The sequence below is a fragment of the Bos javanicus genome, chromosome 4, assembly GCF_032452875.1.
Source record: "Bos javanicus breed banteng chromosome 4, ARS-OSU_banteng_1.0, whole genome shotgun sequence".
Classification (NCBI taxonomy): Eukaryota; Metazoa; Chordata; class Mammalia; order Artiodactyla; family Bovidae; genus Bos; species Bos javanicus.
Window position 1 is genome coordinate 105,051,360 of NC_083871.1, and position 22,601 is coordinate 105,073,960.

At 47.2% G+C, this 22,601-nt stretch overlaps 1 protein-coding gene across 2 annotated transcripts in view; it reads left to right on the forward strand.

Annotated features, from left to right (window-relative positions):
* Positions 1–22,601, forward strand: part of TMEM178B (transmembrane protein 178B) — a 417,702-nt gene that overhangs the window by 131,390 nt on the left and 263,711 nt on the right. For both annotated transcript variants that reach the window (XR_009736061.1, XM_061414935.1), the window contains exon 2: positions 4,347–4,460. Coding sequence is in view for 1 of the 2 variants with exons in the window: in XM_061414935.1 (XP_061270919.1) it covers positions 4,347–4,460 (114 nt within the window). In the remaining variant the exon portion in view is untranslated. The remainder of the gene's footprint in view (positions 1–4,346; positions 4,461–22,601) is intronic.

The following is a 22,601-nucleotide window of genomic DNA, read 5'->3' on the forward strand; positions in this document are numbered from 1 at the left end:
TGCAAAGAGTCAAACATGACCGAGCAACTAACACTTTGGGACTTTGACACGCAGATCGGAGGGTCCTCAGCTCAGAAGGCAGGGCATGGCTGAAAGTATCAAGTCCCAAGGTGCCCACAGGAGGCACCCCCCAACCCCGATGCCTCACGGACGAGTTTTTTGGCCCCTCAGCTGAGGCTGCAGGAGGGGGAAGCTCCCCTCTCTGGGCTAGAATGCAGGAGTTGGGGAAGGTCACAGGCTTCTCTGTTACCTTCCACCGTCCTTCGCAGGAAAACCTGTTTGTGTTGGGAAGCCCACATTCTGGGCACACGTATTTGGTGCCCAGATGGCGCCTGTATTGACAAAAGCCCAGCACACTGACAGGACCTGCAGACACATGGGTAAATATTTTGCCTTTCTTCTTAGGCAATATTTGAGTCTTTCAAATTTAATTGCTGTCAAAGGCAGGATGCTTGCATCCCTGAGGCAAAGCAGATAGTGAGGGCCTCCAGCGGGGCTGTTGGGAAGTTCTCCAGCCAGGCTTCCTGGCCGGCTGCCCACCGCGCCTGTCCGTCAGCGTCTTTCTCTTGTTGAGTGTCAGGTGGGCAGGCTGGGGCCGAGGGAGGAAGCCTGGAACTTGTGGCCACTTGTTGCGTACGTTTTGAGGCTGAGAGAACCTGGTCCTAGCCAGGAAATCAGGTGCTTCTCTCAGATGTGAGTGACAGGCACTCATCCAGCTGTTACCAGCAGGATTCCATCTTGTGTCTTCCAAGCTGGGCCCACGGAGTATTTTGTTTGATCTTGAAATTATGGAGTGTAGGGTGGCTCCTAGTTTTCATGCCATCTTTGTGCAAATTAGGTGAAGGCAGCCTCTCTGACTGAGACATCCCCTGCATACCCCACCATGGTGCAGGTCTTCGCAAGCAGAGCAGCGGCTATACTTCAGCGCGCAGGTACCCCTGAGAGGCATCCTTGTGCAGTGCGCAACCTGCTCAACTGTGTATGCCCCATGTGGTTGCTCATGATATTCCTATAAAATGAATATTTTCCCTTTCTCCCTTATATCTCCCTCTCTTTCTTTTCTCTGTCTTTTTTCTACCCTGAAACCATTGACCTAGTTGTCCATTGGGTTACATTTACAAAGTGTGGTAAGAGGCTATTCTGTGTTCATATGTGATTGACAAGCCTCTCCTTACCTGGTCCAGACGGGAAAGAGGTATTTGCCAGAGGCTCCCAGAGTTCTGCAACAGTCACCTCCGTTTATTCATGACATTCTAATTTGCCTCCATTATTTTAATCCCTTGCATACAATAGAAGCAGTTGGATTCCTTACCCACTGAGATCTTATAAAGGACGCCTTGTATTATTCATGGCTTTCTTCAAAGCATAGGTTCTTGGTGCTCTTGTGCTGGGGGCCAGGGAGATAAAGATGAATGAATGAGACAAGTCCCTGCCCTCCAGAAACTAGTAATCCAGTGGAGGAGTGAGGCGTGTAAATAGATAAATCACAGCCCGTTGGTGTGCTGGCTGCAGCAGGCAACCCTATCAGGGAGGGGGAGAGGAGTGGGGCCATTGGATGCCTGCTGCTGGGTGCTGTCCTAGATGTGAGCAGGGCTTCCCTGAGGAGCTGGAGGCCTGTACCTGGTGAAAGAAAGGTGGGGAGGAGAGGAGGGACAGAGTTGTGAGCGGATCCACCCTCCATGCGGCAGGGTGGGGAGGGCACCTGACTGGAGCCTAGGGTGTGTCCTGGTTGGGGCTAAGTGGGGGCTGGGACTTTCTGCCAGGAGTGTGGGGTTTATCCCCTGCGTGATAGACTGCATTTTCTTTCTATGGTACAGTCTGAGCGGCAGTATGGAGGGTGGCCTGACAGGAGAGATACTCCAATAAGGCGATCCTGGGTTCTGATCCTGGCCCTGCTCCTACCTTGGGCAAGTCACTTAATCTTCTTGAGCCTCCATTTTCTTATTTGTAAAATAGGGGTGAGGCGTATAATAGCACCTACTTAATTGGGTTATAGAAGGATTAGTAAGGCATTGTTCATAATAGAGTGTGCCACCAGTGGGACACACACGTATGTAAGTGTAAGTAAGTGTTAATTGCTCAGTCGTGTCTGACTCTTGGCGACCCCATGGCCTGTAGCCCACCAGACTCCTCTTTCCATGGGATTCTCCAGGCAAGAATACTGGAGTGGATATCCACTTCCTTCTGCAGGGGATCTTCCTGACCAGGGATGATGACACATATAGAAACCACAAATGGGTTATGGGGATGTGGCTACTTCGGCCCTTGGGAAGGCTGGACAGGGCCCAGCAGCCCACCCGGTGCCTTGCACACGTCTTTTCTATGTGCTCCAGGACATAGTTGGAAACCACTGGTCTACTAGGCACTTGGCAGGTCTCTCCTATCTCGTAAGTCCTCAGTCAGTGTGGCTGTTTGTTGAGATCGGTCATTGTGTTCTCGCAGCTATGATGGAGGGAGTGGGGACAGAGGGCAGGCAGGCTGGATTCCAGGGACATTTCTGACATAAAACTGTCAGAATTCGGTGACCAGTTGGATGCCAGGGAGGAGGGGCACCACTAGAGCCCCAGAAAGCCTTGGGATGGCCGTGGGCTTTGTGATATAGACTGGATGGGAACTGATGCTGTCAATGGAAATTGTTATATGAGATGTGAATGTGGGTTCTGGAAGCGGAGACTGTCAGGAAGACTGTTTTTTTCTAGAAGTGTAGCAGGTGAGGGAAGAAGGAAGACAGAGGTGGGGGGATATTGTGGGAGGGATGGTGGGCCCATGAGAGACTTCAGGATGTTTGTGGGCTAAGAGGACAGAAGCAGAGGAGCTGAGAAATTAAAAAGAGTACCTAACGCTTTCCTCAAAACTTTGCCTCTGGACAGCGTCTGTCCCATTGCAGGGGTGTCTCAGTGACTAGTAGTGGGTGGTCATCCAGACGTGATTTACAGTAAGGCACTGTCTAAATTACTGCACTCCACCTATTGCCATGTTCCCTGCTGACAGTGAGCCAGGGGTCAGACAATTCAATCAGGTGCCACTACTTATAAATTGAAAATCAGTGGGGTGCAAAATGGATTACCATCAAAATCCATTCAGGTGCAAAACCAAAATTTAAAACCCCTAACCTTTAAAAATCACTCCTTTCCTGATTCTTCATGATGCCCTGACACTTGAGTTTTAATATCCTCCGGATAAGTAAGTGCCAATAGCAGAGCCTGCAGGAGACCAAGATCTCCTAATCTTGCTTGCCTTTTGAATTTGGCCAACCTGATGGATTTATAAACTCACTCATTGGCAATTCTATTAGATTCTCGAAGGCGGCAGTTTTCAAACTCAAGTGTGCAACAGAATTACCTGGAGGGCCTAGTAAAATTCATATTGCAGGCTCTAGCTCGGGGGTTTTGATTCAGCAGGTGTGGGGTTAGGCCTGGGAAATGGCATTTCTAGCAGGTTCCCAGGGAATGCTGATGCTGTGGTCCTAGGGCTACCGTTTGAGAACCTCTGGCTCTGAGATATAGAACTATTTTCATAATCTGACTAGCAAAGCTTGCACTGATTGATAACAGCGTCTCAGAAAAGGTCCTAATTGGACCAGGCAATTGAGTGTGTCACGGGGCTTCGATTTTGTCCGAGAAATCTGAGAGGAGACTGGTTCAGGGAGGTGCAGGTGGAACGGAGTGCTTTGTGTTTAGAGGTGAGGCTGGTGGGGGCCATGGGATAGAGAAGAGGGAAGAGGCCCCTCTAGCTCACCTTTCCACAGACAGCACGTGCCACGTGATTAAGGCCGAAGCCTGCTTGCTGCTGGCCCATGGGTGCAGACTGTAAATGTTTTTTAGATACCAAACACCCTCCCTTGACGTATAAGTTGATTTTTCTTAAGGTTAAACACATGGGTACTACTTTCTTAACAAGCTGCCATCAGCCTCAACTTGGACTCTTCCTGTCTCTGAATGATGCCGGAGATATATGTGTGTGTGCCCAGTTGTGTCTGGTTATTTGTGACCCCATGAACTGTAGCCCACCAGACTTCTCCATCCATAGGATTTCCCAGGCGATAATACTGGAGTGGGTTGCCGTTTCCTTCTCCAGGGCATCTTCCCAACCCAGGGATCAAACCCCAGTCTCTTTCAAACCCTGCACTGGCAGGTAGGTTCTTTACCACTAGCACCATCTAAATTGATGGTGTTTGATTTTGTTCTTTTGGAGCTGAGGTTACTACCTTGTGTTTACAAAATGTTGGTGTCACCAGGCCCAATATGAAACAAGTCTCTCTCCCCAGGATAGAAGAGCAGATCCTGGAAACTGCCCCAGACATGGTTGCTGCCTCATTAACCTTTGGCCTCCTGTCTCTTTTCCAGGAGAAATTGAGCGGTGCACGTACATCAAATACCACTACTCCTCAGCCACCATCCCCAGGAACCTCACCTTCAACATCACGAAGACCATCCGCCAGGATGAGTGGCACGCTCTGCGTAAGTACACCTGAGTCTCTTTCCTTGGCTGTGACCTTTGGAGGGCATGGACGTTGGATGCCCACCAGCAGTTTGGACAGATGGACCTCTATCAGAGACCTGTGGACAGTCTCAGAACATGGTGGCAATCCTTAAAGTCTGAATATCTGTGGGTCTGAACTGCCCCAGTTGGTTTTGATTGTATTGCAGTTTTGAGGAGTTTGCTTCTACAATTGACACAAAAAGCGATTGGCAGCTAGACAATGATCCGTGGTCTTGCTTTGCTACCCTGGTAGGCATTTCAGATTTCACCTACCTGACTGAACCAACTCCTGGGATTCAAGTCCAGCTTGTCTCCAAGTTGCTCGGGGCATTATTGTGGCAACCTGCTAATCCCTCGTGTCATCCTCTGTGTGGGTTAAGACCTGCTGGTGGTTGCAGGCAGTATCACACTGGAAATTTGCAATGGGGGAGGGGAGCCTGAGTGGGAGGGTCTGGTCCTCCACTGACAAATTTATCTCTTGGAGAAAGAAAGGCTTTGGGACCTGGGTTCTCCTGTGATGGCTCAGCGAAGATCAGAATATGTGCCTTCATTGGTTAGGGAAGATTTTGGTCAGGGATTCTCAGAGACTTAAATTATTAATATGATAAGATGATGACTTAATGAGCAAACAGAGTTGGTTGACTATTTTTACCTTTCTGCTCCACGGGGATCCACCTGCTTGTCTGTGTAAGGATAACTCTGCTTTGTCGCAGGCACGATTCATGCGAACACATTCTTCCTGCTAGTAAGCTCCACGCCACCTCTGGTGCGCTTGTCATTTCTTCCCGATTCCAGCTTTTTCACATAATGTCACAAGGTTGAGTTTCAGTTTTCATGTATACATGAAGAAGGCTCTTTATTGAAAACAAGGATCCTGTCGTGGGTAAGCTTTGATGAAGGCCAAAACCGTCTTTCTTCTCTTTATTGTTGCCTAGTTATCTTTGGCATGCATGGAGCCCACTGGGTCTGTTCCACTTTTGGGGTTGGTTTTAATCAAATCACCATATGTTGATGGGCGGGGTGAGAAACAAGTAAAATTAAACAGAGCAATGATCCATTGGTTTCAGGAAAAATATTGTGACTAGGTGTCTGGATGAGTATTACCTACAGCCACTGGCCCCAAAAGGTGTAGGGGCAGGTGTGAGTAGATGGGAAGGCATTAACCAAATGGTTCCTCCTACAAGCTTTATCACTGGTGGAGACACAAACCACACCCTGAGGACAGAGAGCGAATGTCCAACGGGCACCCTTGTGTACTAGATGTTGAGCTAAGCTTCCCACATACTTAACTTTAATGTGAGATTTGCCCTAGAGACACTAGTAAGGGTTATTAATTTCCTTTTTGGAGGTAGACATACCAGAAGCCAAGTATATAAATCCTTGACCGTGACTGCTTATTTGTCACATTGCATTGGTCTAGGATAGTCACTTAATAGACACTTACAATGCATGTTCAAGATACGTGACAAGCTTGGTTGAATAACCACTTAAATATAACTGGAGGGGGAGTCGTCATTGAATTGAAGAAGTTGTTGGTATTGCAGCGTCCATTCAATTCCACTCAATTCAGTCCCAGTTACCAAGTTTTTCTGTGTACTAGGGCACATGGTGGACACCTGGGCCACAGAGAACTCTTTCAAAGAGCTCGCGTCTGGAGGTGGAGGAGGGCGGGGAGGAGTGGAGAGAGACATTCTCAAAGCAAATAATTATAAGGCAATGCGCTAATTACAATATAGTGTAATTGCTTCAAGCAATTAAGATAGCTTGTGAAAGTTTTTCAGCAAGAAGGAGAGTTATTCTAGTGTAAATGGCACAGATGCACTTCATGGGAGACCTGGTAGAGCTTTTTTGGCTGTGCACACAGCAGAGAATCTGGAATTCAGATGGACGACCCATGGCGACATCACTGAAAGTATGTTACATGGTGTTAGCAAAGATAGAGAAGAGGCTGATGCTCAGCTTTATGGACCTTCTCTGAGCCCTGTGTCTTCGGGGTTCTTGTTCTAAAACTGTAGCGCCCTCAGCTTCTGCAGAATCCAGCGTGAGCCTCTGCTGTGGTGAATGGGGGTGCAAACAGATCTATTTTTAACTGATAAAAGCCGTCTCAGCGACTGATGCATGCGGAATTTTGGGCACCCCATGTTGGGTGGAGTAGAGGCTCCCCTTTGGTGTGGGATTCATCTGCCTGTTTCACAAAGCAGCCTGATGGGCTGTGAAGCCAGCAGAGAGCGTCTGCTGTTCTCGACATCCACAGCAGCTATTTTTATCAGAGGGCAGGTGAGCATCGGTCGTATCTGAAGCTGCTGCTAAGTGTAATTGGCAATGTTGATACAATGGGGAACCATAGAAAGAAAAAAGAAAGAGCGCGTTGTGCTCAGTCGTGTCTGACTCTGCAACCCCATGCACTGTAGCCAGCGAGGCTCCTCTATCTATGGAGTTTTCAGGAGTGGGTTACCATTTGCTTCTCCAGAGGATCTTCGTAACCCAGGGATCAAACCCAGGTTTCCTGTATTGCAGGCAGGCTCCTGCATGGCGGGCAGGTTCTTTACCAACTGAGCCACCAGGGAAGCCCATGGGGAAGCATAGTAAATGTCAATTTTAGTTTTCAAAAGTCGGATATTGATGACATTAGATAGGAAGTGGGTGTATAAGCCCCCTTTGAAATAGAGTAGAAATGGTCAAAGATTAGCAAACACCTATGATGGAGCTTTAGAAATTAAAAAAAGAAAATCAGACTCTGATTTCTTTACTTATTTGAGAATCCTGTATTCTTTAAGATTGTTAGTGGGATCAAATAAATTCATTTAATGCTAGGTTGGTTATTGTTTTATAATTTCACCATAATATCTTATATTCAATAATTTTTCTCAGTAAATGATTTTCTGTTAAAGCAAAAAATTTGATTTTTTTTTCTGCTGAAATAATTCTGGGAAAGTATTTCAGACTTTGATGAAGCTCAGGTTATATTGATTACATACATTTTCATCAAGAATTTGCATGTAAGCCTGGATGGGAGGGGAGCTTGGAGGAGGATGGATGCATGTATATGAATGGCTGAGTCCCTTCACGGTTCATCTGAAACTATCACAGTATTATTAATCAGCTGTACCCCAATAGTGAATAAAAAGTTTAAATTTAAACAAAAGAATTTGCATGTGATCATCAAACACTCTTATGAAAAAAATTTTTCTTCAAGTAAAAAAAGCACCATTTGGTTTAAAACTATGCTGTGATTTTTGAATAGTTAATTCTACCAATGAGAGGCTTAACTGTTTGGCTGAGAGCTCATTCACGTTATGGTCCCGTGACTAGCAGGTGAAAGAATAAAATTAATCTGTAGGTTGCTAGGTTTACAAATCCAAGTGTAAGGAGATAATAACCATCACTCTGGGGAGTAAAGGTCAGAGTCGGACCTGTGTGTGTGTGTGTGTGTGTGTGTGCGTGCGCGCGCGCGAGCGCGTAGGGTGGTCTCTGCAATGCAGGTTTGAATGCTGAGTTTTCTGAGTTATTTGGTGACAAGGTTCTGAATCTGTCTTAGATGGTAATTGCTGACGAACAGTTGGATGTGCCCGTTTCTCCTTCCTACCTTGGCAAGAGCTCCCCCAGAGAAGGTAGAACTCTGTCAATAGTAGGGACTGTGCCCTCAACCCGCCCAGACCAGATTGTCTTCTGGGAGCAGTCCACTTTATCTTCCTGCCTGCCTGCCACCCCGAGTGGCGTTGGTCCAGCCTCGGTGGGCTCCGAGGGGGCACTGTACTCCTGCCGGATCTTCCTGCCACCTCCAGGGCTAGAGCAGGATGGGCGCGTGTGGCCAGGCTGGCCAGGAAGGGGGGCCGGTGGCTGCAGGAGATGAGTGGCAGGGCAAGATTGGCAGTGGTCAGGGGACGCAGGCTGGCAGTAGAGTGGCATCTTAAACGGCGATGCTTCCTCCTCTTGCCAGAATGCATCCCTACGGGCTTCTCATGCTCTGAAGCTCAGGCTCGGGTTGTGTGCTGGTTTAGAGGATTCTGTGTCTCCGTGCCACCTCCAGGAGCCCCTGAGGCCATCCCCAGTGGCTATGCCTTTGCTTTCTCTGTCACTGGTGTCCCTTTGGAATGCCCCCCACGGAGGTGGGGGCCTGGATGTAGCCAGTAGCAGGGCAAGGATGGGTGGGTGGTAAGGGGAGGTCTGGGGGGGGCCTCTGATAGGACCTGGGGAAGCCAAGGGGGGGTTGAGAAAGCTGGGTCTGGGGAGGGGGTGGTGCTGAGATGTGGGTACTTCTGCAAGGAGAAGCTGCTGTGGAGTGGAGCTGTGCTTGGGGCAATGCCAGTGACCCCAGGGTCAGGGGCGGTGGCAAGGGGCCCTGTGGGGGTCCTGCCTGAGGGCTGCAGAGCAGGTACCGCTGGAGGATGTGGGGAGGACAGTCCTTTATCCCCTTGGTCTCCCACTCTGCTCATCAGGGGCTCCCCCTGGGGTTCGAGCTCCGAGACTCTGGAGCTCTGTGCCTGTGAGCTCAGATCCTCTCACTTGGCTTGGCGTTTTTAAGATGGAGGTTTCAGCTCACAGTTGATTGCCCCTGGCAGTGGGAAATCAGGGAGCTGGGGCTCCATGTTCCTGCAATCAGATCCTCTCCATTATCTTTCAAGAGGCTGAGAGCCGAAAAAGCGTGAGTTCTTTTTTTTTTTTTTTAAGCTTCCTTCTATCAAGACTATCAAGGAAGTTCAGCTAATTAAATTGGATGGTCACACAGCACATTTCCAGCTGGCCAGGGAGGGAGGGAAGGAGAGAGGATCTCTGCCCCCGACATTCCCCCCACCCCCTGCTGTCCTCCTGAGGGCTCACCCGGCCCTCCCATCCCCCAGGGACACAAACACACACTCACATGGTAGCCTTGCAAAGTTGAATCAGAAGCAATATGTATGTAGTTCAAGAGGGATGGGAAGAGGAGGGGAAAGGTATTGGGGGAGGGATGACAGAGATGAAGGCTTTGCGGGGGAGCAAAGACATTTCAGCGAACATGATGCAAAGAAGGAGGAGAAATGAGATTCAAAAGTGTCTTGTCTCATGCATGCTCCTTGGATGATACACTTAGATCCCTGACCCCGAGGCCCCTGGCTGTTTACGCTGGGGGCCTGTAGTTTTTCGTTTACTCTGGTGGGGGACCGGCCCCTTCCAGGCTGTGTACTGTGGGAAGCTCAGGCTATCTGCTGCTCTGCTGTGGATCTCCGTGCCTCACTCTCCTCTTACTCTGCTTGGTCAAGCCCTACCTGGTTCCTCCTCCAGCCTCTTCCACAGTCTCTTAGACACCCTCTCCTCTTTTCAGAATTAAACCCTCCTGCCCCTGAACCCTCCCTGGTGCTAAGACTCCCTCCAGCCGCCCCCAGGTACCGCCCACCTGTTGGATCCCAAGCTGCTCCTTGCCCCTCCCTGTTGCCGTTGGCCTTCTGGCCTTGGACTTGTGTTGACTCCTTGCCTGATGGTGCTTGCTTTTTCCTTTCCCAGTGGACTGGCCTGGTCATTCCAGACCGGCCTGCTCATCTGCCCTCTGAAAGTGAAAGTGAAAGTCGCTCAGGTGTGTCTGACTCTTTGCTACGCCATGGACTATACAGTCCATGGAATTCTCCAGGCCAGAATACTGGAGTGGGTATCTTTTCCCATCTTTTCCCTTCTCCAGGGGATCTTCCCAACCCAGGGATCGAACCCACGTCTCCCACATTGCAAGCCGTCTGAACTTTACTCCTATTCAGACCTCTGGACAGCCCAGGAGTTGCCGAGGTTTCTGGTTCATCATTCCCCAGACATCTCTGGTCACGACAAGATGAATGTGTAGACACAAGAGCTTGGGATGATGATAACAGTAATTATAACAATAATAACTGCCTTTGTTCATACCAGCTGCAATGCTCCTTGGAGGGTGGCTCAAGAGTTTCCTCCTAGGAACCCAGTCCACGTTGTGCTGACTGCTTTGTTGACAGACTAACCAAGCCAGGGAGGAAGGGGCTGTGTAGAGGTCCCCTCTTGGCCTCGGAAGAATCTGAGACTGAGAATCCAGGTCCAAGCTCCAGCAGACTCCCTCCAGCTGTTTTCCCTTTCTGTTTTTGGCTGATGTTACGTAAAACGTCCTAATGAGGTAAACATCCCAGACTTGGGAAGCTTACATCTCCTGCAGTGTCAGCCATTTCCCTTCTCCTGCATCTGTGCCCAGCCATTGTGAGTTCTCAGCGTGGGCAATCTGTTGTGAGCTGCCTCCTGCTTGCGTGCCTGGCATCCATGGAGGTCATCTCTGGCCGGATGCCCTCCCTGGAATTCTGGAAGCTTGGTAGCAGAGGAACCCAGCCAACAGAGCATCCCCATAGGTCACTTGGTGTTCTGAAATCTTGGCCTTTTGTAATCCATCACACATTTCTCTGTCCCCCATCCCCCCAACCTTGCAGGGAACATTGTCAACCTTTCAGGATACCCACAGCCTGCAGCCCAGAGGCTGCCCTATGCTTGTCCTCCCAGAGCTCCCATGGCGTTTTTGCAACAGGCTAGGCAGAGAAACGCGCAGTCCTTCATGTGATACCACACCTACATCTGCTCTGGCAGCTGTAACTCCAGGCCAGGACTCCTTTCCTTCACAGCTTTCCCTGCCTGTCAAAACCTCCCCTTCCTCTGTCCCACTCCCTCAGGCTTCTGCTAGAGAGCAGGTTTACTAACTGGGTGAACCTGTTTGAGTTAAGGTGTTAATGCCTTCTTGGGTTACCTGTCCTGATGGTGTTGTTTTCAGAAGACCTCACTCAAATGACTATGAAGTGTTAAAGGTCGTGTGGAGACACTCTAAAATCATGACACAAGTGTAGCTGTTGATCCCACCTACTTAGATGGTGGCCTGACTAGGGACCAGTGGTGGAAATGGAGTGGACAGGAGGGAAAGTTTATTTTTGAGGTGGCCTTAGGAGTAAGATTTCCCTGGTGGCTCAGTGGTAAAGAATCCACCTGTCAATACAAGAGACACTGATTCAGTCTGTGGGGTTGGGAAGATCCCTTGGAGAAGGGAATGGCAACCCACTCCAGTATTCTTGCCTGGAGAACTCCATGGACAGAGGAGCCTGAAGGAGTTGCAAAAGAGTCAGACATGGCTGAGCGACTGGCACTTTAACTTTCGCTTTACAAGTAAGGCTTCCCTGGTGGCTCAGTGGTAAAGAATCCGCCTGCCAATGCAAGAGACGAGGGTTTGATCCCTGGGTTATGAGATCCCCTGGAGAAGGAAATGGTAATCCTCTCCAGTATTCTTGCCTGGGAAATCACATAGACAGAGGGGGCTACAGTCCATGGGGTCGCAAAGAGTCGGATACAACCAAGCGATAAACAGCAACAACTAGGAGTAGGGAAGAGAGGAGGCCTGGAGTAAGGAGGGGGGCGGGGTGCGGGTGTAGAGTAGACTACAACCTTTTCTGTTCAGGATAGCCACGTACCGAAACAAACCTGAGAACCACTGTGCTGGTGTAATTGCAGTCTTCAGGCCACAATTCATCTGAATGTGCAGGTCCGATTTTGTGCTGGGAATTAGTTGGGAGTCTGGCCTAGAGGCATTCTCTCAGCTTCTGCAGATTGGAAGGTGTTTCCTTCTGGCCGAGCATCCTGATCCAGACGCCACAAAGGAGCCCTGGGTGCAACCCCACTGGCCTTCCTCATCCATTTGTTCTTTTGCTCATTCATTATTCATGGAGTGGCTGTTCTGTGAGAAGCCCCGTGTCGGGTACTGGACGGGATATTAAAAGGTATCCTGCTTTCCAAATTGGATGATATATTTCCAGGTATCAACTAGGCCAGGGATCAAACTGCTTGTTGCTTTACATTTATTGACTACCCAAGGAGTGCAGGCTAATGCGGCTGGCATGCACACACATCGTGGGTCCTGACCTCCACACTTAAATGGGCAAGAGCTCATTGCAGGGGAAATAAAAGCAAAGCATAAGACAAAACGACCATATCTCAGAGGCTTGGCCTGTTTTTCCTAGGCTGGGGAAAAGTGGGGATGGTTTAGCATCTGCTGCTCCTTGGCCCTCCGGGGGAGCTGTCCCAGCTCTAGGTGCTAAAAAGGAAGCTTAATATGGCAGGTGACTCATCTTTCCAATAGTTAAGACAATGGAGCTCTCTGTCCACAGGAGCTGTAGCAGTGAGGGGGAGAAGCAGGACCAGGAGCTGATGTTCCAGCAGGCAGGGACAGCTCAGACACAGGCAATCCGGGTTGGATGACACAAGGATGTCTGGGCAGCAGACAGTTGTCATCAAGACAGTGGGTCAGCAGGCATGAATAGTTAAGGGCTACTTTGGGGATTTTAAGACTACGTGATCCAATAGGGAAGAAGCTGGGCCAGCAGAAGGCAGGCACCCGTTCTCAAGAAATCTGGAGCATTAGGGGATTAGAATAAGAAATAGAGAAAAGTGACGAGGAGAGAAGCCAATTTTAAGGTCAAAGGTACCGTACCTTGATGGAGAAGGAAATGTTTCTGCCTGGGAAATCCCATGGACAGAGGAGCCGATAGGCTACAGTTCATGGGGTTGCAGAGTCGGACATGATCTAGTGACTGAACAACAACAGCTACGCTTGAACACGATGGGAGACCACTTTAGTCGGAGCAGCCGTCTCAGCCTGTGATAGGATTGGTCCTGGGATTTGGGGATGAGGCTGCTTCTGAAGATGGTAGGACTATGGAGAGGGTAGGCCAGAGGCATCTGGGAACCAATGTCACTTAACGGAAAAAGTAATCAGGTTCTCCCTGGTGTGGTAAAGGTCTCATCAGAGTCTAGAGCAATGCTGCTCAATTGTGGTTCATGGACTGGAAGCATCAGCAGCATCTGGGAACTTGTTAGAAATGCAGATTCTTGGGCCTGAACCCAAACCTACCAAGTCTAAACCTTTATGAGCGGGGCCCAGGAATCCATGACTCTTAACACATTTACGTTTGAGAACTCTTGGTCTGGAGGGTGTTGTGGGGGCTGCAGTGGTCAGTGAAGGCTCCTGGGAGGAAAGAGTGTGGGTGGGCTTTGGATGAGAGCTGGGAGAGGGAATGCTGCCTTTTGTACCTCCCACACGGAACCAGGACTTTAAGTTACTTGCATGCTTGTGTTGTCTGTTTCTATTTGGTTATAGCTTTGGTAATTTAACATTTTCCATATCTCTTTCTGTTATTATGGGCTTCCTTGGTGGCTCAGATGGTAAAGTGTCCGCCTGCAGTGCGGGAGACCCAGGTTCGATCCCTGGGTCGGGAAGATCCCCCGGAGAAGGAAATGGCAATCCACTCCAGTACTCCAGTACATTGTACTCCAGTACATTGCCTAGAATATTCCATGGACGGTGGAGCTTGGTAGGCTACAGTCCATTGGGTCGCAAAAAGTTGAACATGACTTCACTTTCTTTCTTTTCTTTTCTGTTACAAAATGGCATGGGAGACGTGAGGTGTATTTTCTTTTTCCTCCCCTATTATGGGGCATCCTCCTGTTATCTAGCTTGAAATCTCTATCATGTATCTGCAGTGTTCTCCTTTCAGAAACAGACTTAAAGCTTCACTGAAGACAGGGGACATTGCATTGAGCTCCAGCTCTGTTGCTCTCAAGGTATACGACCCTGGGCAAACTATGTGAATGTTTTAAGCCCAGTACAGTCATTAGTAAACCGGTGGTAATAACACTATCTTGAGAGTTATTATAAAATTTAAGTTAAATAAGATGGTTCATGTGAAATCAGTAAAGGCTGATACCAAGCAGTGTTGCTGTTGTTTCAGCTGTTAAGCTATATTCGACTCTTTTGAGACCCCATGGACTCTAGCCCACCAGGCTCCTCTGTCCATGGAATTTCCCAGGCCAGAATACTGGAGTGGGTTGCCCTGGATCTTCTTGACCCGGGGATCAAACCCACGTCTCCTGCATTGGCAGGTGGATTCTTTACCACTGAGCCACCAGGGAAGCCCTACCAAGCAGCATTAGGTGCTATAATTACTAGAACACAGAACTGTGCCTGGCACTGAGTTCCCCATAGGAAATGGGGGAAAGGCTCTGAAATGGTACTTTGTGGACTCAAGGGCTTTTCTCTTCAACTGTATGTAGGCTGTGTGGGTCAGTGTGCCTCGTATATGGCTGTATATGTTGGTGGGTCTGCTTAGGGTTTGCCGTCTGCACAGGTGTGTGTGTGTGTGTGTGTGTGTGTGTGTGTATGTGTGTATAAGTGATAGGAGCTGGCATCTGGTGTTTCTGATGTGGGAGTAGGAAGTGGTTGAGTATATTATGTGCTGAGTGGCAACCGTGTGGCATATTGTGAAAGAAGTTTAAGAGCAGAGAATCCTCAGTGTTTGGGATCCTCAGTGGGATAGCACAGAAAAAGTAGTCTTTAATTTGTCAGTTGTGTCCAATAGGGATGCAGTTTAGACAATAACAGGAGCCTCTAAAAGAAGATTTACATGCTAAGTGTCTAAAAAGTAACATCTTCAGAGCTTTGAAGATAAATATACTGTGAGTACATTTGTGTTGAAATTGTCAAGGGGAATATGAAAATGATTCTCGCTTAACTATTGAAGCCTAGCCCTGCCTTCCAGGAAGGCTGCAGTTTCCAGTACGTGCTCTGATCAGAGCCTCTCTTATTCCTGAGGTGAAAAGACACTTCCCCAAAGAGGATGCAGTGAGTGTGTTGGAAGTAGAGGCAAGAGAGTGTCCGGGAAGAGAATAGGTGACGCTGGAGACAATATTCCTGTCCTGGGGGAAAGGGAACTCCTTTTCGTCTCTCTCTCTCTTTTTTTTGTAGTACAACATATATTTATTAAAAATTTAATAGCAAATTCTTAGTCACCTATTAAGAGTCTTGCTTATGATAGGTTCTCAGAAACGATCTCTTTTTATATTTCGCTGTTATGTTGACGTTTTCTACATGTTTTAAATATAAGAACCAATTACAGAATGGTGGTCTGGATGGATCATTGCATGTACTCCCAAAACAAAGACAAAAATTGCGGTAAAAGTTCATATTAAAAAGACTTAGGGCCTCATATTCTTAGGGAGCCCCCAAACATGCACAATTAAATTTTATTTTCTCCTGTGAAGAAAAAAAATAAGATTTAAAAAGATACTGAAATAGCCTCAGGGAACTCCTTATTTTCAACTCAGTGCCCATGGTGGGCCAAGGGGTGGTGCTGGCTGTGGTTGGTCATGACTTCTGCTATTCCTTGTTACCAGCTAAGGAGGACTAAGAATTGCAGGAAGATTGGTTAACCTTGGAGATTAGCTGGTGACTTGCCAGTTGAAAGAGAGGAGGCTACAGCACTGCCCAGCCCACATCCCTTTGGGAGGAAGAACTAGAACCCGGGTCTTTGTGAATGCAAGATTCACGCTCTTTCCTTGCTCCAAGGGTCCCTTCCTATGTCTTACAAGATAAGCTGACTCACTTTCTCTTTTCCCCTCTCTGCCTGTTTTCCCAAATAAGCTTTACTCCCCCTGCCCCGCCATTATCCCAAAGAACAACTCTAATTCATCCTCCAGCCCCGCACCCCCACCATCAGCTACTTCCCCTCCATCTCATTATCCAAAGTGAATGAGGCTCCTCACCCCTTGAGCAACCAGGCTCCCCACCCCCTCCACCCAAGAGTTCTGGTATTCAAAAGGAACCAAAGAAAGCTATTTATTTTCCACTTCTCTGTTTTTCTTTTTCATTTAATTACTGGTATCACAACAGGATTTTTTTTTCTGTTGCTTTTCATTGCAAATGTATAGTATTTCATCTACATTATGAGTTAAATAGGCTTTTGTGGGCCAGCCTAGAAACCCAATCATCATTTATAACAGATATGACTTCTCTGGAAATGGGTTCTGAATTCCAAATAACTGACTTACAAATGAGGTTTTAGAATGGAGCTCATTTCAGAGCTGGAGACTGTATCTTCTACTTTCTAGACAGTTTACCTCTGAATGATCTTGCTGTCTCCCCTCTTTTTACATCTCTTGTTCTTAGGCTGGATTCCCCCAAATTAGGTACCCTCAATGGGGTGAGAGCTCAGACTGTTCTGTCCCTTGTTCTCAGCCCATAACCAGCTACTGATACATTTAATTAATGTTAATTCATACTCCACAATATGTCCTATGTAGGCTTGGCTGAAACCAACCATGAGACACTGAGCATCCTTGGTGCTAGGGATCGTTCAGTCTCAGGACCCCCCCCAGCCCCCAACTCAGTTCATGCTAGTAAAATGAGGCTATTTATGTAACATTTCCTGGAGGCTCTTTGCTTGGGTACCTGGCACCAAATTGGAAATGAGCAGTCAGAGTGGTGTGTGTGTGTGTGTGTCCTCCTGAGACTGAGAAGCTGCTAAACATGGGCGTGGAGATGATACCACGTGGGACCCACATAGTGTTCATATTCCTCACACCACCACATCCCACTGACTCACTCATGAGGCCTCTAGATGCTGCACAGTTGCCAGGGAAACCAGGAAAAGGAACTGTAGGAAAGCCATCTCCTCCCTAAGCTCCTGGGCGTGCCCCCTTGAGGGTGGAGGAGGGGAGAAGAAAGAGAGTTCTTCCTGGCTGTGATAGGTGGTTGGGCAGTGCTGACTCCTAGCCAGCATGCCCTCCTTCCCCAGGTTGGCTTTCTCCGTGCGTCGTCGTCGTCGTGCATCATCGTCGTCGTGCGTCATCGTCATTGTCATCGTGCATTGTTGTCGTCGTGTGTCCCCTGAGCTTTACGTTCTGCTGTTCCCTCTCTCCCATTCACAGCGCCATCAGCTCCTGCCCCAAAGCAATCTTTTAATTTCCTGGAAGTTAAGATGACTTCTCTACTTCATAAAGAGTGGGGACTTCTGGCTTGTGGTTAAGGTTTGAAATCCAGCTGCTGTTTAGTTTGGCAGAACTAGCAGAAATGTGCCATTAAAAGAATGATTAACTCAACTCCATCTCCTCTTTCAATAGAAGGAAAGGGGCTGGGATCTAAGTGCTTACAATTCCCCATCAGAGCTTTGCGGCACTGGTTAATGAAGATCCATCTTTGGTCATCCTTGGAATGACCTAAGTTCCTTCATGCTGGGTTGAGGGCCTGCGGTGTGCACAACATTGGAACCAGGCAGTGAGAGAGGGGTCTTCAGGGGGCCCACAGTCTCCCAGAGGACACAGGGCAGTGATTTCAGATTGAGACAGCAGGGGCTGGCACTACAGGACATGGACAAACCAAATGCTATTAGCAGTGTCCATAGGAGGAAAAGACCATCTCAGCCCAGGATAAAGGGGCAGGAATAGTGGCATTGAAATGGGCTTAAAGTAGTTGACTTGTTAAGTTTATTGAGTTCCTACCATTTACTGGAAACTATTCTAAGTACCAGATGAAAGAGCCAGCAATTCCTGCCCTCATGGAGTTGCATTCTCGTGGGATCATAACTATCACTTATTGGTGAAGCTTAACTTGGGTCAATGGCTATATTCAGTTCAGTTCAGTCGCTCAGTTGTGTCCGACTCTTTGTGACCCCATGAATCGCAGCACGCCCAGCCTCCCTGTCCATCACCAACTCCTGGAGTTCACTCAGACTCACATCCATCGAGTCAGTGACGCCATCCAGCCATCTCATCCTCTGTTGTCCCCGTCTCCTCCTGCCCCCAATCCCTCCCAGCATCAGATACATTACATCCCCAAATGCCTCATTTCACTTAAACCTCAATTGTCTTATGAGGGGCATGTTATTATTGTTATTGTTATTGCAGCTTTCAGTTCAGTTCAGTTCAGTCGCTCAGTTGTGTCCGACTCTTTGCGACCCCATGAATCTCAGCACGCCAGGCTTCCCTGTCCATCACCAACTCCCGGAGTTCACGCAGTCTCATGTCCATCAAGTCAATGATGCCATCCAGCCATCTCATCCTCTGTCGTCCCCTTCTCCTCCTGCCCCCAATCCCTCCCAGCATCAGAGTCTTTTCCAATGAGTCAACTCTTCGCATGAGGTGGCCAAAGTACTGGAGTTTCAGCTTCAGCATCATTCCCTCCAAAGAAATCCCAAGGCTGATCTCCTTCAGAATGGACTGGTTGGATCTCCTTGCAGTCCAAGGGACTCTCAAGAGTCTTCTCCAACACCACAGTTCAAAAGCATCAATTCTTCGGCGCTCAGCCTTCTTCACAGTCCAACTCTCACATCCATACATGACCACAGGAAAAACCATAGCCTTGACTAGATGAACCTTTGTTGGCAAAGTAACGTCTCTGCTTTTCAATATGCTGTCTAGGTTGGTCATAACTTTCCTTCCAAGGAGTAAGCGTCTTTTAATTTCATGGCTGCAATCACCATCTGCAGTGATTTTGGAGCCCCCAAAAATAAAGTCTGACACTGTTTCCACTGTTTCCCCATCTATTTCCCATGAAGTGATGGGACCGGATGCCATGATCTTCGTTTTCTGAATGTTGAGCTTTAAGCCAACTTTTTCACTCTCCACTTTCACTTTCATCAAGAGGCTTTTTAGTTCCTCTTCACTTTCTGCCTTAAGGGTGGTGTCATCTGCGTATCTGAGGTTATTGATATTTCTCCTGGCAATCTTGATTCCAGCTTGTGTTTCTTCCAGTCCAGCGTTTCTCATGATGTACTCTGCATAGAAGTTAAATAAGCAGGGTGACAATATACAGCCTTGACATACTCCTTTTCCTATTTGGAACCAGTCTGTTGTTCCATGTCCAGTTCTAACTGTTGCTTCCTGACCTGCATACAGATTTCTCTACTAATGGGAAAACTGAGGCTTACAGAAGACAGGTAACTTGAGAGCCATGTGGACTGAGTGTTATGACTTTATGATATCTTGAAAGTGTTAGTTGCTCAGTTGTGTCAGGCTCTTTGTGACCCCATGGACTGTAGCCCACCAGGTTCCTCTGTCCATGGAGTTCTCCAGGCAAGAATACTGGAGTGGGTTGCCATTCCCTTCTCCAGGGGATCTTCCCAACCCAGGGATCAAACATGGCTCTTCTGCACTGCAGGCAAATTCTTTACTGTCTGAGCTACCAGGAAAGCCTTAGGAAATGCATCCACCAGCTCTGTCTGGGAGGGATGGAGGGGAGTGGAGTCTGGACTCTGAGGGGCCTTCTATAATATCCCAGGCCTGAGATCATAGTGATCTGGATTGGACTCTCAGCAGTGGATTATGTGAGACTTGAAGAAATAAGGAGATGTAGGTGGATGTGCTTGTATAAGTGCTCTATGGAGGAGGGTTGAGATTCTGACGTGTAGACAAAGTCTGAATGAGTGGGTCTCTAACTCACTCCCTACAGGGGCATGGCAACTGTCTTTATCTTTTGAACAACTTTATTAGCACTAACTGTGGACTCAGACAGAGAAGGCGATGGCACCCCACTCCAGTACTCTTGCCTGAAAAGTCCCATGGACGGAGGAGCCTGGTGGGCTGCAGTCCATGGAGTCGCGAAGAGTCAGACACGACTGAGCAACTTCACTTTCACTTTTCACTTTCATGCATTGGAGAAGGAAATGGCAACCCACTCCAGTGTTCTTGCCTGGAGAATCCCGGGGACAGGGGAGCCTGGTGGGTTGCCATCTATGGGGTCGCACAGAGTTGGACACGACTGAAGCGACTTAGCAGCAGCCGCAGCAGCAGTGGACTCAGAATATGAAAAGTAAGCTTTGCTTGAAGTGGAGGGAAGAATTAACTATTTTTTGTTGAGCTTACATTTCTCTTTTCGTGTGCAGAAATAAGGTATATTCATTACGTCCAAAGATAATTCAACCTTGGCATGCAATAAATGCATGAATCATACATCTCTTTGGCCTTCAAGTCTCAAGGCTAACAACAGTTTTCATTCTGTCATTAAACAAGACCTATTTGATCATGATCATTAATCTGTAAAAATTAGTTTTCATATGTATGTTATATTTAAATAAACTAAAATATACCAAGCTCACTGAAGCTGTTCTTGCGAATAGAATTGTCAACCGTAACATAGTTTGCAAATACACCTATTACTCATGAACTCAGATTTAAGGGAATAGTTAGATTTTCATGTGTCTTTGGGTATTTAAACTGGATTCTCACCTAGGGATCATGAAGGGGGAAAAAAATCAATGAGGAGCTATTACTTACTCTCCGAAGAGGGGTTCTTCTGCCTTACCCGAGTGGAGCTGTGAATAATTCAACACATTCCTGGGCTCCTTTTTCCTTTCTTGAGGTTGAGCTTATTAAAATTGCATGGCCAAAGGACACTGGTGAGGAATTGACTGGCTCCCTCCATCTCAGCTGCCAGAAGCCCCAACATGGTCTCATAACAATCTCAGCTCAGTCTCTGGGGACACTGGGCTGCCATCAGCTGGGGATGACGCATGGGTGAATGAAGAAAGTGGGGGAGGAAGAGCCAGGCATCTCCTCCATGCCGTAGCTTTCGTCCATTCCCTTGGCAGCCATTCTGCTAGTGCATGGAAGTGGGATGCTATCTCCATGTTCTCTATTGATTAACTTGGTCATCATTGTTGGCCCCCTCATTAAGTATTTAGAATTCTTTAGAGTTCACTGTGCTCTAGGTAAGTGATGAAGAGTCAGGGCACCCTTTTAGAAGCTTTCCAAGACTATCTAATTCATCTCCTCGAATGAGGGGAAATCTCTAGAGAAAGCATCTAAACTGAAGATTACAGTCAGTGCTATGTTTGTTAGGGGGAAGGGGGAATCCGATGACACTAAAGAGTTTTTGAAAATGCTATGGTTCTTTTGGAGCATTTTTTTTATGGGTCAATATATATAAGTTTCTTGAACCAGCTAGGATTCAACTTGGAGGCTGAAAATGGTGGGAACCCAATGAGACTTTTAAATCCTGTGGACCCAGGTCAGATTTATTTAAGCGTTGTCAGGGAGATTGAAACCGAATGTTAAATCTGATTAATCTTGCAAGGAGGGAGGGAATCTGAGACAGATATCGCCATCAAGTGCTATTCTGGGCAGCAAACATTTGCCCACCATCTGAATCCTTCTTTAAGTCTCTGGTTGTAATCCTTCCCTCTTACCACTCACCCCAACTCTGGTTCCTGTTCTTCCTCATTAGATTGATGTTTTCCCCTCCTCCTATCTTATGTCTTTTTTTCATCAGTTTATTTTGCTTCTCCTGATGCTCAAAATAAAACATGATAAAAAAAAAACTTGATAGGAAAGTGTAAAACACCAGAAAAACATCAAATCATCTAAAATTCTACTACCAATAGGCAAGTTACCATTATGGCATATATCCTCTTGCATTTCTTTCCATAGTATAAATCATACTTTTCATGTAATTTTTTATCTCAAGTTTTATTTATAATTGTATCATAAGCATTTCCCCTTGGCATAAAAATTCTTCTTAATCACAATTTTAATGGCATCATAATACTCAACCATATGGATATTCACAATTTGCTTAACCTTTTCCTTTAAAATTAAATGTTTATGTAGTTCTAGTTTTAGGCTATTATGATAATGTTGTAATGATAACCCTTGTATGTAAATCTTTAACCATCTTTTTGATAATGTGTTGAGGATAAATTCCTGGAACAGGGATTATTGGCTCAAAAGATACATATTTTTTTTAGGTTCTTCATGAACAATGCCAAATATCCTTTCAGAAAACTTGGGCCAGTTTCATCTTATCTAAATTTACCTACACTGAAAATTCTTTTTTCACTCAAGCATATACTAATTTGATTGATGAGAAATAGTAACTCATTTCTGAAATTGTCATTACTATGAGACAGGTTTGAGCTGAAAGAAATGGTTATTAGCCATTGTGTTTCTCCCTTTTCAAGTTCTCTCTTCAATTGTCTTTACTTTCCTATTGCCTTACGTTTCCACCTCAAATGAATTAGCCCATCTTCAGGATATGTGTCACTTGACTCCTCCTCTAATCCTCCCATCAACTCCCCCTTAATCCTTTGCCACCTCTAAAGATTTCTGCTTTCAGGGCTAAGAGGTTGACAGCCCCTGGATTACAGGTACCAAGCCCTAAGAGGTGTTCAGAAAATGAATCCCTGTAGTTACTTAAATGGGTTCAAGAACACTTTGGATTTTGTGGTCTTGGAGTTGCCATGAGGAATGAGACCCTGTCTTGCTCACACCTTCGTGACCAGCGCCTAGAACAAAGCTGACACATGAGGCAAGGCACTCGGTGCCTGTTTGTT